At 37.0% G+C, this 22,836-nt stretch overlaps 2 protein-coding genes across 8 annotated transcripts in view; one reads left to right on the top strand and one right to left on the bottom strand.

Moving 5' to 3' along the window:
- Positions 1-574: 574 nt before the first annotated feature.
- Positions 575-1,994, bottom strand: LOC111267135 (uncharacterized). Its single transcript, XM_022845165.2, has 3 exons — positions 1,808-1,994; positions 1,278-1,490; positions 575-1,095 (listed from the first exon to the last, which is right to left on the bottom strand). The coding sequence occupies exons 1-3, from the start codon at positions 1,877-1,879 to the stop codon at positions 910-912; spliced, it is 471 nt and encodes a 156-aa protein (XP_022700900.1). The 5' UTR covers positions 1,880-1,994; the 3' UTR covers positions 575-909.
- Positions 1,995-9,404: 7,410 nt separating this feature from the next.
- LOC111267143 (uncharacterized) overlaps positions 9,405-22,836 on the top strand; it is a 15,435-nt gene continuing 2,003 nt past the window's right edge. For 2 of the 7 annotated variants that reach the window (XR_002684439.2, XR_002684438.2), the window contains exons 1-10: positions 9,405-10,378; positions 13,248-13,386; positions 13,952-14,376; positions 15,102-15,465; positions 17,814-17,866; positions 18,192-18,312; positions 19,410-19,485; positions 21,065-21,205; positions 21,790-21,971; positions 22,285-22,456. Coding sequence is in view for 1 of the 7 variants with exons in the window: in XM_022845178.2 (XP_022700913.1) it covers positions 10,357-10,378; positions 13,248-13,386; positions 13,952-14,376; positions 15,102-15,465; positions 17,814-17,866; positions 18,192-18,312; positions 19,410-19,485; positions 21,065-21,205; positions 21,790-21,963 (1,515 nt within the window). In the remaining 6 variants the exon portion in view is untranslated. The remainder of the gene's footprint in view (positions 10,379-13,247; positions 13,387-13,951; positions 14,377-15,101; positions 15,466-17,813; positions 17,867-18,191; positions 18,313-19,409; positions 19,486-21,064; positions 21,206-21,789; positions 21,972-22,284; positions 22,457-22,836) is intronic. The other 5 variants (XR_015313681.1, XM_022845178.2, XR_002684440.2 and 2 more) reach the window with 4 other exon arrangements.

Raw genomic sequence — 22,836 nt, 5'->3', positions numbered from 1 at the left:
TGATATTTTTCTTGCCTACTATAGATCAAGACTAGATTTGTCCCCTCTTTGAGCAGAATCTCATAATCATGCTTAAGCATTCCCTTTACACGGCAGCATGAAACAATCAGAATTAATTCTCTATTGCGATATTGCTGGCCAATTTAGTATAAGTGGGGTGCTTCATACGTTCTCTATCTTCCTGCTGGGCTTTCTCAGGCCAATTGTTTAGATATGTGGTGCGTAAGTTGACTGTCAATAGAGAATTGATGTATTCGTCCTCCTTTGACGAGCTCTTCGTTTGCATATAAATTACTTTATCATTAGTTGACACTATGATATTACAGCGTTGCTTAAAAAGTTAAGCCGTAATTTGTAATCTAAGGACGTATTATATGTCACTTAAAGTAAAAAACACCAACTTGCATGCAGTCCAGTCCTGTTCAATGCACATCGACTTAATATGAATTAATATATTATGATGTCACCTTGCAAAATATGAAGTTGGAAAACTCTGCAACCAAGAATAAATTTAACGGTACTTCGTATCACATCTTGGCATGATTGATTAATTTCAGATTCATGACACGAGCACTCAATGCACAAGCAGTTTAATAGATCACTATGTAGTGTATACACACCCGCATTTAGTTTTAATCAGACAATGTACTTTTACAATACTTGCAGTTACAAGAATTAGGCTACCTGCTATTTTTATGTCATATTGCCATACTTGCGGTGAAGCTACTATATTCTAATCGGTTTATGACTCCCTGCTAACATTTACAATTCGTGGCCATAAAAAAGCTTCTTAAACAAGATTTTGTTTATTCAAATAAATAGTCCAACTGTGATAATACTGATGTTCACAAGATATTAACATAAGCAACAGGTTAGTAGCGTTATGCGAGTAAAGGCTATAATTTCGCGTTATTTGGAATTACTCCTTTTAAGAACAACTGGAGTCGTGGGCACCGTGAGCTCTTTAGCAGAAGGTAGCACTCGATACGGTTCACCCCTGTACACACCAGGCAAAGGACGGGCCTTAAATTCAAGACGTTGTCGATACGTTTTCAGCGCTTCCTTTTCCGCTTCTTCACGACGAATTCGTTCCTTCTTTTAACGTTTTTGGAAAGAAACAGAAAAGGTAACGCTTGCGTTAGCTGGTTAGTGTTTTTAAGAAAGAGAAAAACAGTCTATGAACAATACATTGTATATCCATATATTTAACTGATTAAGTTTTTTGATTGGATGTCAGTCTATATCACAGCTTATAATAATGGACTGAGATAACCTACCTCAGCCACTTTAATTTTTTCTCTGTTTTTCTCATCCAAAAGTTCATCAAACTTCCTCCGCTCTTCAGCTCGTGCTGTCGAATGCAGAACAACATGATCCGGGGTTGTAAAATTGTGGAACAACACAGGCTGAAACGGTTTTCGTCGAGTCACCTCACATTCTCGCGCATGAAACTTCCGCCTCCCTTGAGCATACACCTCGTTTTGTTCTAGCTGAAATACAGTCATTATCAAGTAATGTGGTATGCCACAGCTGCTATTACCAAAAGCGTTCCTAATAATATTGTTACTAGAAAGTTATATTATTATTATCAGATATACGAACCTATACTTGTTATACGGATTGCTTAGGTGTTTGGAAATTACAATTCATAGAAAGCACAATGTATAGTTTAAAAGTGTGCTACTCGTATAACGGATTATAGCTAAAAAACGACAAACTTAAGAGAGAAAATAAAGCAGCTATGCAAATTTAAAAGTCAGAGGGTCCTGGGTTTACTCGGAGCCAGTATATATAGGACCTTCCAAACCTTTTGCTCGAATCTTCTCCGGGCTATTTCTGATCGTGCGAGTACTGCAGGCACTTGTTCACTAGATGCCATTATGTAAATCAGTTCTTTTTCAGTGTAGATGGATATACATTTGTTAAAAGAGAAGGTGCATGGCACAAAGCTCCCGGGTAGCCAACAGACGTTTTCGAATGTATAACGGTAGATCGCGACGTTGAGCTATAATTACCTTTTCCGCGCCAAAATTCAAAAAGCATGTAAGAAATAAAGCGGTTGGCGTTATTTTCCCATGGAGTACTGCTATACGAAACTAAGTATAATGAGCTCTTTGTGCATCCTGCTAATTGTCTTGCTTGGGCTATATCTTCCGAGGAAAATATTTAGTAATGGATTTGCATTTATGTGACGTGTTGAAATATTTCAAATGTTTCTCAGAGCTTTAAAATCTAATGATATCCACATGTAACCGAATAATGTATTAAGTTCAACAAATCTAACTTTATTTCGAGAAAGAAGTGTTGTATTACGGAAAACCATCTAAAGGCAATAAAGGATCGAACTTGTTTGCGGATGCTTAGTGTCTTATATGAAAATGTTGTTTGTATTATGGACAGATAAGAATATAATGGAATATGTATTTGTGGGTTGGCGATTACTAGGCAAGAGAAATTATAAGAAACATTAAAATAAACCCTTAAAATAGATGCACCATGCAAGTAAAATGCACTCAACTAAGTGCACAGTTCGAAATTGGATCCCAAGATCGATTAACTTTCTTATACTTACGTTTTTCTATTGTCGATTGCGACAAGCAAACTACGATACTTTTTAAAACCGGGGTGTGAATTCAGTCTTTATTTACACATAATCAAATCTAAGTTGCAAAAGAATCTATGTGAAATATAAACTTTTCCTCGTTGCACAAAATTATTATCGTTCTGGTAAATACATTGATAATAATTATTATTATTAATATTAATTGCTGATTTACAATCTTTAGGAGACATTTAATCTGGTGTTGTGGCATATTTTTGGTCAATTGCTGCTTTTAAATTTTCCTATGTTGTCAATATTTTGACTCAGACCTTCTTTAAAATATCTTCACAAGAAAACGTCTATGAACGTCAGGTCAGAGAAACCAGCGAGGTATTCCATGAAACTCTTTCGTCTCATTCACGTATTCCAAAGATTCTCATCAAGATATGCTTTTACATCACAATAATAGTGTGTAAATGCTCCGCTATGCCGAAAATAAAATTCACATTTTCCCCAAACTTCCTCTGAGTCCGTAATAAAGCAAATGTTGTCAGCAGAAACAAGTAATAAATATCAACCATAGTATCGTTAAAGAGAACGGTTTAATCCTTCGCCTAAAACGAAAATAATAGCAAATGTACGTGGTGTTTCTGGGTCACATGTGAACTTGTGAATGTGTGTGGGACTAAGTGTGCCGTTCACTTTGAATATTGAACGTTCCAAATAATCGTTCCGGAAAACTGTGTGCCCTGCTCACATTTTTTTAAGCTATATTCCCAAAATTGTTTTCTTCAGGTCGGCTCATCTCCAGTGAAAATTTGTACCATTGTTGGAATGAAACTTTTTCATTTAGAGCGTAGATCCAATGGACGTTTAATTTTCTTGTCAAGTTCACGACTTAATTGTCTTCCAGATTTTTGGGATGTTTTGACTGAAGTTCCTGGTACTAAAACTTGCCTGGTAAAGTTTATTGATGTTCTCGGTTTTCTTGAATTTTGCCTATAAGCGCCCTGAACAATGCGGTCCGTTTGAAACGCACGTTTTATCCGATTAATCGGTAATTCCGTAGATGAATTGACCTGAAACTCGCTGCGATATTGTCTTTACACATCTGCTATGTTAAGAACAACCAAAAAGTTGTAAATGTCGAACTTTCCTGATTCTAAATGATGATAAAAGAAGGTTATAGCTTCTATCTATCATGAATACATATGACTATAAACAAATGCTGAAAAATTATCGTTTGAAAATATAATAATAATAAATAACACAAATTCTTTAGTTATGTTCATGACAAGGATTAAGATAGCAATATAGATACGACAAACAACATAATGAAAATACTAAAATAATCTGATATGCATCTAAAGTTGTCGATAGAACACCTCAAAATTTTACATCACTGTGGATGATTATGTAGTACAATTTAGCCTGGGTGGCTTTATAAGACTAATTAAGAATAATTACCAACATTAGTCCTATTTTTGATATCCACAGGGCTTTCCTTTTATACCAGATGTATTAATGTAAATCTTAGATATTTGGGAATGTGTGCAAAGTCATTAGAACTATAACGGTTAGCCATGTTGCGCCAAACTTATGTAATGTGCGCTTCCGAGGCTTTTCTACCTCAATTTGATACCCACGGCTCACCACTTCGGGACCATCTCTGTATTTCTGGAATTATAAAATACAGTACAGAAGGAAAGGTATCCTTTATGGAGTACTTCTGTGAAACATAAAGAACAAGGTATTACAGCTTAGTAGATGAACCAAGGTTCACTAAATGCGTTATAAAAAGAGAGCTTTTAGAGCTGTACAGTAGCAATGTACATGATCACAAATCGATGGGCACACTGGATACCGCTCGATTGATCTAGCCGGTATCGAGTTGTTTCAAAATTATTTCAGAATAAGAGCTAAAAAGACGAAGAACTAATTATTATTAGAGTATACCTGCGTAACGCATTATATTTTTTTGCTTGCCTTCCGTGGTCTATTGGTAGTAATCTATAAGGTAATTAAGTTTGGATTAAGTCTTAAATCATGTCTTCGCCTCAGCGAAGTTATCTATAGTTGGAGTACAGTCTGCAATAGCGCAAACCGAAGAACCATTACGCCGTCTCAATAAGGTTATGCCTCAGTTTAATAAACGAAGTTCGTTATACACTTTCCATTATATGCGTAAAACTTCAGCTCCCAGAGTTCTGAGTGCTTTTCAGATAAAATCAGATCACCCTATTTTTGTTGTGTTTAAAAAGCCTAATTTTGATATGCGTATAACAAAATTATAATACGTAAGGTATATGATACTTCTTTTTTCATCAACTAACACCTTGATAAACTAAAATAACTATATTTGAATCCCACAAGATTCTGAACGATTTCGTAAAAAGTAATACTTAAAAAGAACCAGGAAAACGTTTAACAACAGAAAAAGCATAGAGCGGAAGGTACAAGGGAAAGAAAAAGCTTTTCTTCACCAAAGTTTATCACTGATCCCAAAAATATATAACTGCTCATTGGTTACATAAAGTAAACGCTCAATTTTGCCGCTTTTTTGGTGACTAAAAATGCCATGATAGGTGATGCTTTTAGCGCATATTTTATAAACATAAGCGTTCGCATTGTGACATGGTAAATTAACTTCAATAACAAATATAACACATTGATAAAACTCTGTGCCAAGTGTATGCCATTTAAATCTATAGAACCGATCAACTTAATAAGTTTGGCTTTGAACTCAACCGGAAGTAATACTGCTTACTTCAAGACCCTCGCTCTAATTTTTTTTTAAACTCCTTGAATATTACAAATGACTTCTCAGATGCATAATTGACTTTCGGTAGTCAACAAAGCGGAGACTGCGGCTTGTTATAGTTTATCTTCAGTGCAGATGGTTATGGTGCGGAACGTGGTGTGTCAATGTGTTCTTTAATATAGACAAAATTTTCGACTTTGCATTGCTCCTTTTCTTATACAAATATTTCAATAAGCTCACTTTTGATGCTGTCGTATATAATTAGTTACAACCTTATCGTTCTGACAGAAAAACTAGAGTCTGCGTTTGTCTTGGCTTCATCGTTTTTTAAGGAAATACCCTAGGCTTCCTCTTTTCTTTCACCCTTGGACATCCTTTAGTCATTATTTACATAAATATGACTCTCGAATACATATCACTACATAAACTAGTCTTCTTCCGAGCTGTTACATTGATGATTTAATTACATTATATTAGGCAGATAAAGACTGATTACAATGACATCAATTTCTCCAGTTGTATTTAAAAGGTTAGAGCGATAAAGCAAGTTTATAGTTTATCGAAGTTAATGCAGAAGAGATGACGAGCATTCTGCGAGAATCTAGATCGGTGAAAAATATTCCTCTCCAACAAGATAAATGTTATGGATGTACTGCTTCTTTGACTAGACTAAGATCATTGATTCTTCTTCTTCTGAACTTCTCAACCAAGGTGTTGCTTCGTTAGCGCCCGTTTCTCCTCATCGAGCGGCACAGGAAAACCATTCCTTGTCCCCTACTTGAATTATTTTATGTTGTATTATTTTATGTTATATTTATTTATGTTTTACGTCATGACTATAATTTTCACTGCAAGGATGCATAGTTTCTTGTGAGAAAGATCTCTGGGAAGATTTTATTCAAGTAATGACTGAATGTCAGCCGTTACGTAGGAAAAATTTCAATTTCGATAGTTGAATTTCGCGCATTTGATTCATGCTAGCTTTCATCAGACACGTATAAGACATATTGTGAAAGAAACGAAAGATATCGTATTTTCTAAGCACTGTAAGACGATATGCTCAGTCTATAAAGCAAGCACATACTGTCCTGATTTAAGTACGGGGTAATTATAAATTCAATTGGAAGTTCGCAGAAGCATGTAACGTATAATTATGGGGGAAATAGTAGCGAAGAGAATACTAACATTGGCTATCTAAGTAGTGTTAGAGCATTAAAAGAAAAGCCGTGAAAATCGCCACAATGAAATAACAGCACAGTGCGACACGGTCATACAGAGTTGCTTGGCGTTTTCCAAGCGGCCGAGAATAGAAGTGATCCAGCGTACTAACCTCTCTACCATTACTTCACCTGCAGGCCTAACCAGCAACACCTCTGTCAACGAGGAAAAGTTCGTTATACCTCCAGCTGATAAATATAATATTGGCAAAAATGAGTATTTGTAGCTTGTATTGGCTAGTATAGGGTGTCCTTAGCTTTTATTAGGATTGACATACATATTAGATTTTTAACTTCTGCCACTACCATCCCTTTGAATATCGTCAGTGTGCAAAACGTTTTCGGTATTCACTTGGCGTAGGCGCAATACGTCAGCCAGCGAGCACTGCACCAATGTGAGATATGCCATATAAAGAAGTAATCAGCTGAGTTCAGACTCCTAAGCTCCGACGAGATTGTTACAGAGCTTATAACTGCTCTTGATTGAAGTGGTCGAAAGGGCTATCATTCTTTTGTCCGATAGGCCATGGCAAGCGCAGGTGTAAGGGTTCGCTTTAAACGAGAGGACATTGATAAAATAGTAAGGCGTCAATACAACTTCAGCATGAAGAAGTTGACCTCAGAATTGTGCTCTTTGAAAAAAAAGGGGCTGTCTGCAGTATTATGACGGGCGAGCGCTTTCTTTAAAAGCGGCTGTATTTGGGCTTGAATCCGCACCACTTGAACGGTCCATCTCAATCGAATATGAATCCGACGAAACCATTAAGAATCTTGTGACGGCGGTAATCACACTTTTGTAAGTCTTTAAGTTAATCATCGAAAGTTATTCCGGTATTCCCACCGACGGATTATCAGAGGTGAATTTGGAACGGAATTTGCTAAAATGTCGAACAAGCAGTTCTGTATAGCTTTAGCATGACGCGTGCTACCCAACTTGCTGTGAACAAATATCATCTAGGCAAAACCTCAGAACGGACACCTGACGACGAAGCTTTTTAGCTTTCTAATGATAAACGAAAAATACAGATTCGTCTTTAAATGTGTCTCTAAAAGGTGTGCCAGTGAGTTTTGACGGTGAATACGGCAGACTGTTACCAAGTGTGTTATTCGTTTTTAAAAAGAAAATCCGCTACAGTTAATAACAAGCTCTTGAGAATTTAATAGAAACCAAAAAAGGGATCTTCATTTTTATTAGCTTCCGCCGCCATGTAAAATGGCCACTTGAGACCTCTTAAAAGATTTGATTAGCCGTTTGAATCTTTGCAAAAATTAATTAGAAGGCATCAGTACGAGTTTGTTTTTTTTCGAAGCCAACCGCGACCCGATTAAAGAGCACGCAGTCGTTTTAGGTTTCATGCGTGTTTGCGGCAAATTCTGTCAGCATGAAGAATACATTCTGGAAGAGATCGACAGAAACGTGGAGTAGCACCCTACGCTTCCAAAGAAAGGTACTGATACGTCGTATTTTCGTAAGATCATGCTTTAGAAAGCAGAGTGGCCGAAAGCCAGACGTTCATAGAAAATTTACCTCATTTCATTTTCCTGTGTTTTCCGCACATCTTTTAAGGAAGTTCTATCTTATCATCCGGAATGGAAAATCTTAAAAGCGACGAGAAAAGTATCAATGTATTATCCTATGCAAAGAGCACAAGCCCCGTTATGACTGCGATTAGTTAACTGCAGCCATCTACAAACTGAACTAGTTTGAACTTTCCACATTCTACTCGCCGACGAATCGTTGCTTTTCGGAATAATCTAGAGGCAGCCACGTTCTCCATTAATGAGAATGAATCGTGAACTCATATCTCATATAAAAACGGTGACCTGCACGACTTGCTCCGTTGTGTTCCACAATGAAAAAGGTACCAAAGTCGGCCGTTAGATAAAGTATTTTAAAAGCAAGTGTTTTTAAGGTACAATATATGTATGAGAGTGAGTTTAAATAAATAAACTTTTCGCGACATTTCCTCGTAGATTCTGTAATTTGAATTAGTCAATCTTTGCACAATTCCGTGACACATTGTTCTTATATATATGGATAAGCAATGTACGAATGAGTCTAAATTTAAAAAAAAAACGTTTAAAAAAATGAGTAAATTAACCTACGAGAAAAATTTGCATAAAGCTTTGTCATCATAAAGATCGTGTCAAATAAATTATTTGATTATTTATTATTATTATTTTCATTAAAATTTTCGTTTAATAAAATCATACTATCGTAGTAGATAAAGCTGTAGGTTCGTTAGATAAAAATCTTTTGGAAATTACATTACAGAATATTTGTACATATAAAGTATACCCTAAACTGTCGATAAAAAGGAATTACAAAGCAACCACCTAAGTAAATGCGTTAAATATTAGCGCTACGCATTGATTTAGGCGGCTGGTCCTTTTCGGCACGGATCGAAACCATACAGCCAAACAATTCGGCTTTCAAAGCATGTAAGAATCGAAACTTAACACAGGTCTTTTGTTGTATGCGTATATGTAGTTAACAATTAAGACATTCGATCTATTACGCATGTCGTGTTCCGTCAATATTCGAGCCTGCATTTTTATTATAAACTGAAATGATGCGACGTTATAATAAATGATTTAGGATACTGGAAAAATGTGGATTAGTACCCCTTTTGTGTAGCTTTCGTGACAGCTATATGAATACAGTAAAATCAGTTACAGCGTTATAGAAATACAATGTATCTTTAGAAACACCCTATAACCTTCGCATAGTCTGCTTGTGCACTTCTATGTTCACTTTTTTGATATTATAGAAAACCCTTTTTACATATTTTACCTTTTACAGTTAGGTTTATTAATTATTTTCAGTCGTTATTTCTAGCAACATATTTTTTCCTTAATATCGCTTGAAATATTAAACAATTCATCAAAGGTATTGAAACATTTTATTGTCTTGTATGCCATTATTGCGTATAATTTTTCTTTGCATATCTATTCTCGACCACATCTAGAAATTATGGTTCCAAAATTTCGTTTTTCTTTCTCACTAATGTGCTTCCATAAGTTTGTACAAGTGTGCTCGGTGTTTTCACAATGCCTCCCTTACCAGTCCAGTAGACGCCAGTATGGCTTAAGCGCGCGAAATTTGAAGTCCATTACTAATTAGGTAGCAGCCCACGATTTACCATCACTAGCGAGGTAACGTGCAGCTCGTCCTCCCGCGACCGCGAACGCCTATGTCCAGTCGTTAGTGTCTGTTATTGATTTACCGATGCCAACATATAAGCCGAATCGCAGAGTATATATCCAGAAGGGCCGTGAACAGTATTCGCTCTGCCTTTTCATACCCCAAGGTCTACACAAAATTAAAAAAAAAAGACCTCCACAATTCATTTACTTTTGTTCACTGACGCGCGAAAACAATTTCGGGAACCTTTGCGTCTTTTATAATGATATCCTGACGATTATCGGATAGGGGAGAGCTTGGTTCCATTGAGTTACAGTAGTACAGCAGTTACACCTTGATCCAGTAGCGCGTAACGTGTTTACCGACTAAACTTACACGCAGTGGTCCAGGTTCGAATCCGAGCGTAGACACAATTTGTTTCGTATTGGAAACTAGCCGCCAGAAGTAATGGCTTATGATTTATATACCGGACGTATAACACGAAAAACATAGTATCACAGCTACTGTAACCGTTGTTCTAGACCGCGCTTGCGCTTCGTCTAGAACAACGAAATGCGGAGGTTTGCAATCTGAATCTGCTGAATGAAACCAAAATCTAGAGGTGTACGTAGCTCTAAATAGTGAAAAGAAAGGTGCGTAAAGATATATAGCGACGCGTGCATCATAACAGCGTGCGCAAAAAGGCGTTCGCATGCCGAGGGGACGCGATCGAGGTAAGTTCTGTGGTACCTCGTGCAACCTCTGTTGAGTATATATTTTGAAGAAGCTGGAACCTTCGCAAAGAATCTGGCCACGGTTCTGAGTTTGTGAAGTGCCTTAAGTTATGTAGTAGTATGTAATAGTAGGTGCCTGGCTGTAAATAAAATCCTGGTACTAGCATAGTAAATTAAAGCTCCTGTAACCAGCGGTGCAAAATACTGTATTATGTAACCATGATCGATAACTTTGAAAGGTGACGAGTGATAGAACCAGAAAAATCATTACGTTAATGGGGTAAGGCACCTTACTTTTTGTATGATTTTGTCCAGAATAGAACCTGCTATAGTGCGGTATTTTTATTTACTATTTCCATTTTCTTGTAAGTTAAGGTAGTGGCTACAGAATTACTGTGGGAAAGCAAACATGTTTTTGGCGTCCACATAACCCGCAAAGTGACTGTCTAATTTTTACCAGCCTAATTAGTAGGTTACTGTTGATGGAAACTGGAGAAAATCGCTTGACTCGATTCGACTAAGTTATAAAAGCTTGTAATATCATAGCGTACTCATATATAAGGGTTCTATGAAAATGGCGGTATTCCATAATATATTTGGAACATCTGTTGTATTTGCATGTTTGCAGAAAAGAGAGGATACCAGTCGTAATAGAGAAAGAATAATAGAGACCAGCTATTTCTTCTGTTTACGAAATTAATAGTGGATTACTATTTTTTTTATTTCTAACAACAAAGGGGTTATTATATGAAAACAGTCTAGATCTATAACGGGGAAGTACAGTTTTGTTGTCGGTATGGTCTAAAACAGGACCATTCAAATAAATAGTAAAACAATGTTTAGCTATATTCATGTAGGTTTTTATAAAAAAAAAAAAAGTTTTAAGAAATGTATGTCTTACCTTAAAGACTAAAATCTAAAATTTGTTTACGTTTTGCTTCACGTGCGATTAGTCTCTACAAACATTTCTTACTGTATCGGGATAAAACTTGTAAAATGGTATAGAGAAAAGTATGTGGTTCTATTTGGTCGTAAATCGTAAATTTAAAATATTACGATCTCCAAGAGTGTGCTTTCAGGGATCAACCCATTCCAGTCAGCTTAAGCTCTATTAATGGTCCCCAGAGCCAATTAGATGTACGCTATAAAGTATTTCTAAACGTGTGCTACTTAACTCTCCTAATAAGTATAAGCGCTTTAAGACCGTTATCATAACCAAAGATTTTCAACAATATCAAAAAATGATAACAAATAACAACAAAAGAAAATATTAATTCCATTTTATGTAATCCTCTAAGCTTTCGTTATTCATTTCTGTACACTGAATTTAAAAGAAAGGCGCAAACAAAACACTGCAAGGAACACATTTTTACACGCTGTGGACTTTTTCACTTAGACAGCACAGATGACCAGTACACGATGACTGCAAAGGTTTTAATCACACAAGTAGCTACAGACATCATGTAGATGGGACTTTACGACAGATATAACGGATGATGCAACATCGAATGACCCGGAGATACAAGATAAAGCTACAATAATTTCAAAAATATATCAATATACGAAGCGCGCCAACATCCTGTATGTAGATCGATTTCAGCTGGAACTTCCCCGTATAATAAAGCACCGAAGACTTCTAGCGGAGGGAACTAAACAAAGCCTGCGTGATTGCCAATGAAGTCATAAAATTTTCGTTGGTAAGATCAGTCGTGTTCTGACCTTAAGAAAGCAACCGTACTCGAAAGCCTCTACGCCTAGCCTACTGTATACGAATCTGTAGGTTCCTTTGGTTACACACAATTAAAAGTGCCCTCGGTTGCTATGCGGGTTCAGGTACGTGAAAGAGTCATCAGAAACAAACGTTTCTGTGATTTCGGTGTTCAGACACGTCAGATACGAAGAAACGTAGGCAGGTGCTTTCTGAAGATGCTAAAGCAGAGTTTCAGTAGCACTATTGTTTTCTACTTATTGTTTAACCACGAAGCGTCTAGTCAATTGTTCATCACCGGAAAAATCTTTACCGTTAACGCAAAAGATAATGAGAGGAATAATCGCTAAGTTAGTTGCGACCCCGGATATGCTCTAATTGTACCTGGTACAAAATTTTGTGAAACAAATACTGATACAAAATACTTGTGAGGCTGATGTCATATGACCACGCCCGTTACGAAACAGTATGACGAAGCCGTTGGAAAGCAAATACGGGTTCTACATCGCGATAACACCGTGGATCGACACAATGGCAGAAAAAGGATGATTTTTAATGACCAGTGGAATGGCTGAGTGGCTAAATGGTTGCTATCCGCTTATAAATCATTGTTAGAACTGGCTTTCTAATAATTTCATCTTATCTTTGAAAAGACCGCCGAACTCCTCAGATATCATACAGACTTTCTGTATGAAATCAAGCGTACACGCGCGATACTCAACTTTCAACATAGCAATGCTCAAACAAATTATGCTCACCATAATAGCTACTCCACTCCAGAAAATTTTTTCGGGGACGAAACAGAGGGAAAGCATCAAGGTCATAAAGAGAGGCGAATTGTATTGACATACAGCTTTGTCAATATAATTACACAATTATCATGTTGTAATAATATTTTCAAAGTGATTTTGCCTTCCAAACTTCGTTAACGCATTCTAAACTGCTCTATGAAATCCACAACGAACTGATAACAAAAAAATGAATGAAAACAGACTTACAATCAAAAAAATATTTACAAAATAAGTCGTAGACTGGATTGTGCTGACACCGCTTTACCTTATTAAAGGGTTGCACTGCAAGCATTGCTGTAACCCATATTACAAAAGGATTATTTCACTCGATCGAAGTCCATTTAAAGTCTTCTAAATATATTTGTGATAGGCGAATCGCTTCCCAGGCCGCTTCCACAATCGGAAAATGTCGCGAGCGCCAGGTTAAGGAACAAAAACCTGAGTGGCAAGGATAAGGAAGAGACAGTTGGCTATTTGAGTAGTTCTGATAAGGACGAACAAAATTTCAGGTAAAGTAGGCTTAATAGAAAGTTCTTTTATGGCTCACCTTGCAAGCGTTTGTTAAAATCAATGAAAGTCTATGTAAGTTGTCAGAACTATAAAAAGACGCACTGTTCATCGCATCTTGGAAATCTGTTTCGTTAATTATTATGCACACCGTCCGTCTCTCGATGCCTGTCCTTCATTCGCTGACTTCAAAATGAACTACAAATAGGAGGTTAATGTACTATTTTCAACAATCACCGCTCGAGTTATACAGCAAAATTCAAACTTTTAGCGCAGCAGAACTTTGCTGTCTAAACCTCAATGATTGCGAGAAACCGTACAACAGTTCAATAACGACTAAGACACACTAATTCATTCAAAGGGGTTCTTTCGGTGTTTGCAGTCACTTCGCTTGACTGCGAACTTTAGCAAGCTAGAAAACGGCCCGTGAAAGACGTGTTAAAAGACCAACTATCTAAACAGTGCAGCATAGTTCCTAGCAATTTAGAACCACAAAAGAAGATAAGAAAGTAAATAGCCCCATGGTTTCTGTCACAGGGTAACACGATATGAATAACTTCTATCCAGGGAGAAGAGGATCCCTCTCACCAGAGGTACCGGAAGCACGAATTCCGGCCACCACAAGAAACCAGACGATAAAAGCTCTACTTCATCAAAAAAGGTGTCTAAGGATGATTCTTCTCGAGGTAAAGGACTTCCTCAAACCGCCTTATCTGGACGACATAGGCCCCCTCTTTGGAGACGTTTTGCTAGCCGTAAGCAGGCACCTATGCGTAAGAAAGATCCTTCTAGTTCTTCTGATGAAAGAAGTCTATCCGACCAGAAAAGTTCATCCCGCAAGAAGACTACTTCGGTAAGGGATATGGCTTTCTCAGAAAGAGATTCAATTGATTTAAGCTTTTCTAGAGAACAAGAATCATCGACATCTTCAAAGATATTTTCTGGCAAAGGAGTGGATGGCCGCGAAACGCTTGATCCTAGAGCTGCCACTGGTGAGCCCATATTTGTTTTAAACTACAATTTTGGGTTTAATCTAACATGGTGATATAATCTAATATATAGTCTTAGTCTTCCAACCCAAAAGATTAATCCGTACACTACCAATTTAAAATTAAACCATAACTGTGTGTAAAAATACTGGCCTGCTTCACAACAGACGTGAATCAGAAGATTTGGCTCGTCGGGTTTTTTGTCCAAGCTAACGTTCTCTAAATAACATGCTGGGACCATAACATTTGCCCTACTAAATGTTCCGCGCTTACTTCGTTGATGCAACGTAGCCGATTCTGTCTGCCAGATCGATATGTTTCGTTTGATTATCTAGAAAGCAAGAGGAAGCATCATGATTGACGATGTATAGGAGAATATCTCATAACCTATCTAGGCAGTACGTTTTGTGTTAAAAAGGGTAGCCAAACATTCCTTCTGTTGATTATGATATCTGAGTAGTCTTAGTCACGGCAGGGTTTTTATAGTATGAGTATTGTATTGTATATGGTGTCGAAGTTGTACTTCTATACCTATATGAAATAATAATCGCGGGTGGAAGACAGAGTATCATCTGAAAGCGATACATTCTGTAATAATAAAAGGCGTGTATAAAGCATACAATTCAGGACAATGCAGGACTCATTAGAGGAGGGTAGAGTAAAAATAAAAGTGTAAATTGTAGTTTCAACTACAATTCTACCGTTCTATGTTGTCATCACTTGTAAAGAAGGTGCGCCACAAGACGACGGGACTAGTGAGAATGGCATTCCACCACTACCGGCTCCAACAAACCAAATGTCTGCTGCAACTCCTGCTCAGACGGGGTCGTCGAGTCAACTAGGATCGAGAAGCCCTTCAGTGAGAAAAGAAAATGACGAAATTAGAAAGACCCGCAAAGTGACCAAGATGAAATATAAGGGTAAAGATTTGGAGACAAGTAGTACTTTCACTACTGATGCAGCTGAAAACAATGCATTGGTATCTCGAAACTACAAGTCGCTTATCAGTACCTCTCGAGCCCCTCAACAGCATCAAATAATGGCCACACCAAAGCACGATGACTGCGAAGCTGGTCTTTTACAAAGGATTCTGTAAGCAGTACCTACTAATTGAGTTCATTTGTTCAGGCTAAAATATGATAACATATATTTTGCGAGATATACGTAGTGATAATTCGCCATTTAAAAAATAACATAAATTTTCAGTTTATTTTTTTACTATTATATATTCATTACGCATAAATAGGACCACATCAACGGCAGATAGAATAATACTGTTCTAGTAAATCCTTGCATATACTGCGAGTTTTACAAGCTGTTTGCTACGGCGCCTATATGAAATAGCGTAGTTTTGTCTTGTCTAATCTTAATCTAGAAACCGTAACCGCTATTTTTGTTACACATGCACACTAAGTGTCACGAATGCGTACATCTTCTCTAATTTAAAGCCTATGTATTCTGCACTGGCCTATCCCTATCTGTCTAATCAATTTACTGTTAACAGAGTTGTTCATTCCTTACCATTGCTAACTCTAATGTTCTACCGTATAACGCCCCTTAAAGTAATATTTGGTGGGCCTGTCAGCTTATGCATTTCCCATGCATAGGCTAGGGTTCACTAAAGCAGCCTATCAGGCATTGCAAGACATAAGCACTTACTACAAAAGCATCTGATTTGAGAGATTGACTGGTCAAATAGATTTAGAACCACATGCCAGCGGAACTCAGTGATCACAAGCCGATTGATCGATTGACTAGGTTCGCTTGACCAGTGCTTTCCGCATAGAAACTGGCTCCTTAGCTAATAAATCGTTGTCCTTTACAATGTCAACTATAATTTTCTGACTTTACTTACTTGATACATACAGTTGACGTATCGAACTCGGAATCTCTGTCGGTGAATTATCGGTGAAATAATAGATGAAATGAGGAGGTACCGAACGTGCAAACTGTTCGTAGGCACAACATTTTGGTCCCTCGTTTATAATTATGAGGCATATGTTTCCAAGATTGTGTGCCATCCGTACCAGATAGGTTTAAAATCTGCAGAATCTGCGTTTATTGCCGGCTATATTCGAAGCTATGCTGACATTGAATTAGACTGGTGATTTTTGGGACAAAACCATTGGGTCCACTTCAAAATTCGAATTCGCTTTAAGTTTAATATTAGTAAACATATAAATACACCAGCATGGTAAAGTATACCTCCAAAAACTTTCAGGCGCACGCTGTCAGCCTTGTAACCCATTTGAGTTCATTCAACATTGTTTAAATACCGAAATCGTCACTCCGTTCATCCGCAGGCGTCATAACCATTACCTTTGTGTGTAAGCTTATATCCTCCATATCATTCGCGCTTAACATTTTGGTGAACTCAGGCTACTTGGTGAAATACCGCGTGGTCTGCATTGCTAGCACACATTTTCACGCATTGCCATAGTAACCAAGAAGAGTAAACGCAAAGCATAGCGTCCTACATTGGTGCTTCGGATCTAAATGTTGGCAGATCGTGAGGAAATATTTTGAGAAGTATGTCGGGAGGTAATAGATACGGGAAGTGCCTATGTGATTGCCCTGCTGCCTCATAAGTTTGTTAGATAAACGCCAAGTAAATCCAGCCTGATTCAGAGGAATATTTCTATAAAGTGTCGATTGGCGTCACTGCAGTATTAGTTCGCAACAGCTATGCTTAAAAGATCTTGAGACAGGTCATGCTCAGAAGGTTTCAAGGCATCTTATCGCCTTGAGCAATACAGAAAGCGAATTTTGCTGGCCTAAAAATTGCTCACCAGTTTGGAGTACGTAATCGACTATCGAAAACACTTCTAAAGTGCACATATCCCTCTGTAGGCATATAGAAAGAAAGGACACTATAAACCTTCCATCTTCAAGAATTTTGCAATCGTTTGTTTTATTGCTGAATGGTTCAGAGAACTGGAAGTTCCTTGACAGATAATATTGCGAAGATATCTTTTTTTGTTTTTGTTTAACCTTTAAGATCTTGAGGCAATTTCAACTGTCTGAAAAAAGATTCTACTTGCAAGAACATGCGTATCGCCTTAAAAACATCTTCTTCTGAACCTTGTAAATATACAAAATTTTTTTAACCAAGAGCTATGAGTCAAGCTCTAACGAAATAGATTGGAGGCTACAGAAGGCTGGAGTTCTGTAGTGACACTTCTTCACTGAGCTTACTCGGATGAGTTTTAAGCTCTACCAGATTGATCTTATTCTGATTACCCGTTTACGGTTAACAGGTACAATTTCTTACTGGACATCCCATCAGGTCCCAACCAATGCTCGGCGTAAGCTGCAAAAAACAACGCCGCGTAAAGTAACCATAAATATATAGTAAGTCGAAACTAGTCTGTTGAGTAAAAGGTGAGTGTGGAACTATTCTTAATCACAGGTATTCAGTGTCTCACCCTGTCATATTTCAGGCATGCTCTTTCTGGACCGGCACCGATCTTGAGTAGTCCGTTCCCCCGATCAAGTAAGAAACGTGCACGCCGTGTGCTTATTGTTATAGTGTTCACATAGATCGTACTTTGATTTTATAGAAATTGTTCAAATACGTTGATAGCTTTATTTCTTAGTCGCAACCATATACTCCAGCTGGCAAAGCACATCGTTTTTTTTGAGGAATAAACGAATTTGCAATAGTTCAACTGAAAGATTTATCCCCATCACCCAAAGAATGCGTTGCATGCTGTAAAAGCACAAAAATACGATTTTAATAAAAACGAGCTTGTTTTTTCGACATCTTAACAAATCTCCCGAATTTTCTTCACAAACAAAGGCTTTGTTCATTTTTTTAGTATCGCAGGCACTGTCACCCCGACCCCTCCCAGAACTACTTTACCGAAGACATGAAACAGTCGAGGATGACAATGCGAGACAGCCGGGAAGTTCCTTCCTAGGAGCTAGAAAAATTCTCCGGTAGGTATAGAAGCAATTAACTCTCGTCTTTGAAGCAAGCTTGTCTGGGTAAACTGCACTGAATGTTTTCACTTGTCTTTGGATTTTCTACTGTTAAGCAATTTTAATTTTCAATTCTGCTTGATCATTGACGACGGCTCCAAAACAATTTATGAACTGCTTCGAAATTTTCCAAGAAATCTGTAATTTTAATTTCATATTTTTCTTACATATTAATTAAAATCTCATTTAGAAATGATTTCTGTCAATGTTGCAACGTTGTGAAGCAACTAGAGTACAAAACATTCGATTGTTTCGTTAAATTAGTGATATTAATTAGTTATCAAATACTAAGTGTCTATTACAAGCCGTGAGAACGGATGCGATCACAGACGTTCTAAATAAGGGCTTAGCGTGGCTCATGTTAGAGAACCATTCGTTCATTAGTCGGTCATATCGATACATTACTATTGATGAATGTACTTACCCTAACGATAAGTTATAAAGATAAAAAGATAAAAGATAAAAAAAATTCGGACTAACATATTATGGCTTCACTGTTGACTATTTTTGAGTTTATACACCTTTATTAAATATATATGCCGCTTCTCAACAACGAGCTTACTATAAAGCATCGCCCGTCATCGAACTCATCATTGATACGTTTAGATACTTCATCATAAGTTATTTGGCAGTACCAGTAAATGCTTATGCTCTTCAACTGTGTTTGAGTAAACATTTTATTTGCTACAATTCTATTCCATGACTATTATTGTACCTTTTCCCGCATACCGAAAATCTGAACCCACTTAATTGAATCTTTTATTATCGAATTTATCGATTATAGAATTATATTAACGGTATTCTAGATTGAATTATCCTAGTTCTGGCTTGCTTCCTTTATAAATAAATGAAGTGAAAATTTCAAGTTATTTTATTTGCTCTATGCCTTAGATCTGAATCTCATCAGGTTTAAAATAGTCTCGTTGTTTAGTAATAGTAATAATGAAAATTCTAATTCCGCGAAAAAGTAACTAAATGTTGCTGGTATTGAACTGATATTAAGTGTAATTAGTTTTGAAGTAATTCCTTGTGTAACCAACTTTGAATGGCCACAGAAAATCTTGTCGCTATAAAAGGACCTCAAGACCAGTGTCACGGGATAAGTCGAAAAGGATCAGATTTCGGACAAAGGTGAGTTAAGCGAATTATTGGCCTATAAACCTGTACATGACGAATTTATTGCATCCTACACATGGTAAAGATGGAGGTAAATGTTTGAAGTTTATATTGTTTATTGATAAATATTTCCTTAAAATCTACGAAGCTAATTTTCATTTTATCACAAACTCATCGCCGGTTTATCACTTGAAGACTTCCATTTTTTAACACACATGTAATGTAAGTACGTACTTAAGTAAATGAAAAGCGAGCGGCAGCTATAGCTTTGCAGTAGTATGCACAGAAGACCTGATTATGCGATTCAAGTCGCTTAATTTTTACCATAAGATGAGGACCATAGGTGGTCGAAGATAAATACGCTCCAGTATCCTTTTAGTAATTTTCTATTCTTCCTGTCAGAGCAACTCCTTTTGCCCCTAGTTCACCAGTGGCCGCCGAGTGTCCTTGGTACGATGTGCAACAGCTTTTGCGGATGATGCAGGTGGCAGTGTAGTTTAGTATAGAGGCGATTTAGCAGAACAATTGCATCTCGCAATTAAGATAAGTCTCTAGCCTTTGAAGATCAACAAGATTGCGTTAAATGCTAGATACGGACGAAGTCAATTTTTTCGAATATTCAATGAAAGCGAGCAGCAGATGACTAAGGGCATCCTGAGCATGAGTAATCAAACTTAAGTCATTCTCTTGGAAAATATTTTTTAGTTGGAGCTTTGAATCCATCACTTCGAGTTAGTGGGTATAAGTTGTTCAAGCAAGGTTGCCAATAAATTATTTTAAAAATTAAAACACGCCATAGACATCATTTCGCTGAAAGTGCTCGAACAGCGTATAAATGGATTACTGTTTCATCACAGGAGTCATAATACATATTCGATAAAGCTAATAGTATGCCAAATGAATTTGACTTAATTCTTCCTTGAAAAATAAAACAACCCCTAGTAAACAGTATTCCGTTTAGCTGATATTATTGCATGCCTTTGATGGTCTCGATATGTTTTGCATCCCACGTATCAACTGGTCTGGTAGATTCGCCACCAACCAGTTAAGGTTGAAATTATGCTTCGACGGTAAACATATAACATTGGTTAACAGAAAATATATTTATCAACATTAATGTCTTAATAATGCCCTTGTCGTATACAAACAGGCGTACAAGATTTTTAATTTGTATAGTAATTATTGCAGCAAAGGTTTATTACTCCCGCGTAGAAGGGGTATTTGATTATAAAAAAAGTACTTTCTTTTCTCAAAAAGGTCCTTCATTGCATGGATAAATGGGAATAATCTTCTAATAAGCATGAAGATAACCAATAGGTAAATTTGCCGGACAAGTGCATAAGTGCACTCTACAGCTTCTTAATAAAAACAAAAAACTGCCTTCCTTAGTCAGGCACATACATCTGTTTGATCTTGCGTATATAAACTAAAGAGGATGCTAAGTTTCAAAGGAATTAGAATAATACAGCAATACACAAATGACCCTAGAATACGTCTTGGATCGATGTGTAAGTAATAGACGTTTGTTTATTACTTATAAATGTAAAAAAAAAACGGTTATAAAAGTGCGATTAACTAAAATCGTTGACATTAGGCGGATCTGGTGCGCGTAATTTCTCGTTCGCCTTCTCCCAAAGCGCAATCTGAACCTCCACGAGAAAATCGGCGAAAATTACTGAGAATGATGAGAGAAAGTCAGGCTGTTTACGAGGCATCCCAATCAGCCTCTACTGAGGTTAGAGCTTTTCTAAATATTCGCAATTGCAACGTATTGGTTATGAGTTAAACTTTCACGCGTAAGTCCTTGCAGGTATGCAATACACCATATACTTTGCAGTAGCAATTTAGTATTCGAATAGCCAAAGAAATTCAGTAGAAAACTGGATTACCGTGTGCATAAATAGAATCTATCTTGTAAAAATGAAGGCTGTGCATCGCTTTTTGTTAGCCTGCCTGAAAGGCATTGAAAAATGAAACTAGGCAATGTAAATTGTTATAGGACTATGATGAGATGTGCAATAATTTGCAGGATGTCGCGTTGCGTCATCCGTATCGCACCTTAAAGGAACATTGTACGAGACAATTATGATACTTTCCAATTTTTTATTGTTAGAAATTACTTAAAATGATTTTTCTGACAGGATGCCTTAAAAAAATAAGTAAAAGAATAACTTTATTCTTTCAGAAGAATGCGTGTAGAAACGGTTTTATAGTATTTTTGAACAATAAGTGGTTATCTACCTACCTTATACAGATAATTAGCAAATTGACTTTTCTCTTTGAACAACTTACATGGGCGTCCCCGTACGCATCGATTAGGAACGTCGTAAGGAAGTGCAAAGGAAGGCTAATGAATATACGAAGCATCGGGTGGCTTCACCATTACTGGATAGAGCGGATGAAACTGTTGATCTTCACAGGCCAGATTCAGGAGCGCTTCAGATGGTTAAAGAGAAAAAGAAACATACGCACGCTCCACGAAAACACGATTAAATCTAGAGGTGAGCATTGTAATTTTATTTAGTCTCGAGTGTAGTAGAACGTTTTTTCTTCAATGACCTTGCTCTTGCACAGAAACATCGTTTGATGTGAGATAAAAACCAGTTTGTTTGCTCAAGGGTGAAACAAGTTCCTAAAGCAGAATCGAAAGTCTGACACATTTAAATGTGTTAGCCAAAACAATCATTTTTAATTTTTATATATTCGTAGAACTTGTGTATGGAGATCTATTTCTATCACATATACACAAGGCCAAATAAACGTATTGTACAGTTAAGTGTACACTTCAAGAAGCTCTTATTTGATTCGCTGAAGTTCTTACGATATGGCAGAACGGGACGCTGGGATAACTTGTGGAAGCTTCTAATCTATGCAGACACTATTGATGCCCAACTATCTCGATTGGTTGCGTTTTAGTCAACGCTGGAACGTGAAAATAAACATACACTTGATTGCGTAAGACGCAGAAACAGAATTTCCAGAAACAGTGAGTATACATTTATCTTTATAGTTATATATCTAAATGTATACCCACAATTAGATAGCTGGTTTTAAAGGTCAGCGTACAAGCTAAAAACATCTCTTTAAAGCATTAAAAAAAAGCATTTTGTTTTGGTTTTGGCTGTTCAGTTTTGGTAATATCTGGTTGACTTGAAATTCTTTAGTCTAGATCACGTAGTCTGATTACCGATACTTGTGTGAATCATCCGTATACTTATCCTCCTCCATCGATAGTTACTTGACGTTGAAGTCAGTTCATCACTTAACACATGAGAAACGTCTGAGTGATTCCATTACATTTACGGAGAATCTGTTCTTGTTAGTGTAATCGACGGCAATCGTGGTATTACGAAGTGTGCCATATAT

This window comes from Varroa jacobsoni, unplaced genomic scaffold, assembly GCF_002532875.2.
Source record: "Varroa jacobsoni isolate VJ856 unplaced genomic scaffold, vjacob_1.0 scaffold_1151, whole genome shotgun sequence".
Taxonomy (NCBI): Eukaryota; Metazoa; Arthropoda; class Arachnida; order Mesostigmata; family Varroidae; genus Varroa; species Varroa jacobsoni.
Note: the sequence above shows the minus strand (reverse complement) of the source record. Positions and strands in the feature narration are given on the sequence as shown.

Excerpts from the sequence above, each read along its gene's own strand:
- LOC111267135 (XM_022845165.2), bottom strand. The coding sequence starts at position 1,879 with ATGGCATCTAGTGAACAAGTGCCTGCAGTACTCGCACGATCAGAAATA. Across the intron at positions 1,491-1,807 it reads GGAGAAGATTCGAGCAAAAG|CTAGAACAAAACGAGGTGTA; the intron begins GTTTGGAAGGTC and ends ACTGTATTTCAG. Across the intron at positions 1,096-1,277 it reads AAAAAATTAAAGTGGCTGAG|AAGGAACGAATTCGTCGTGA; the intron begins GTAGGTTATCTC and ends AAACGTTAAAAG.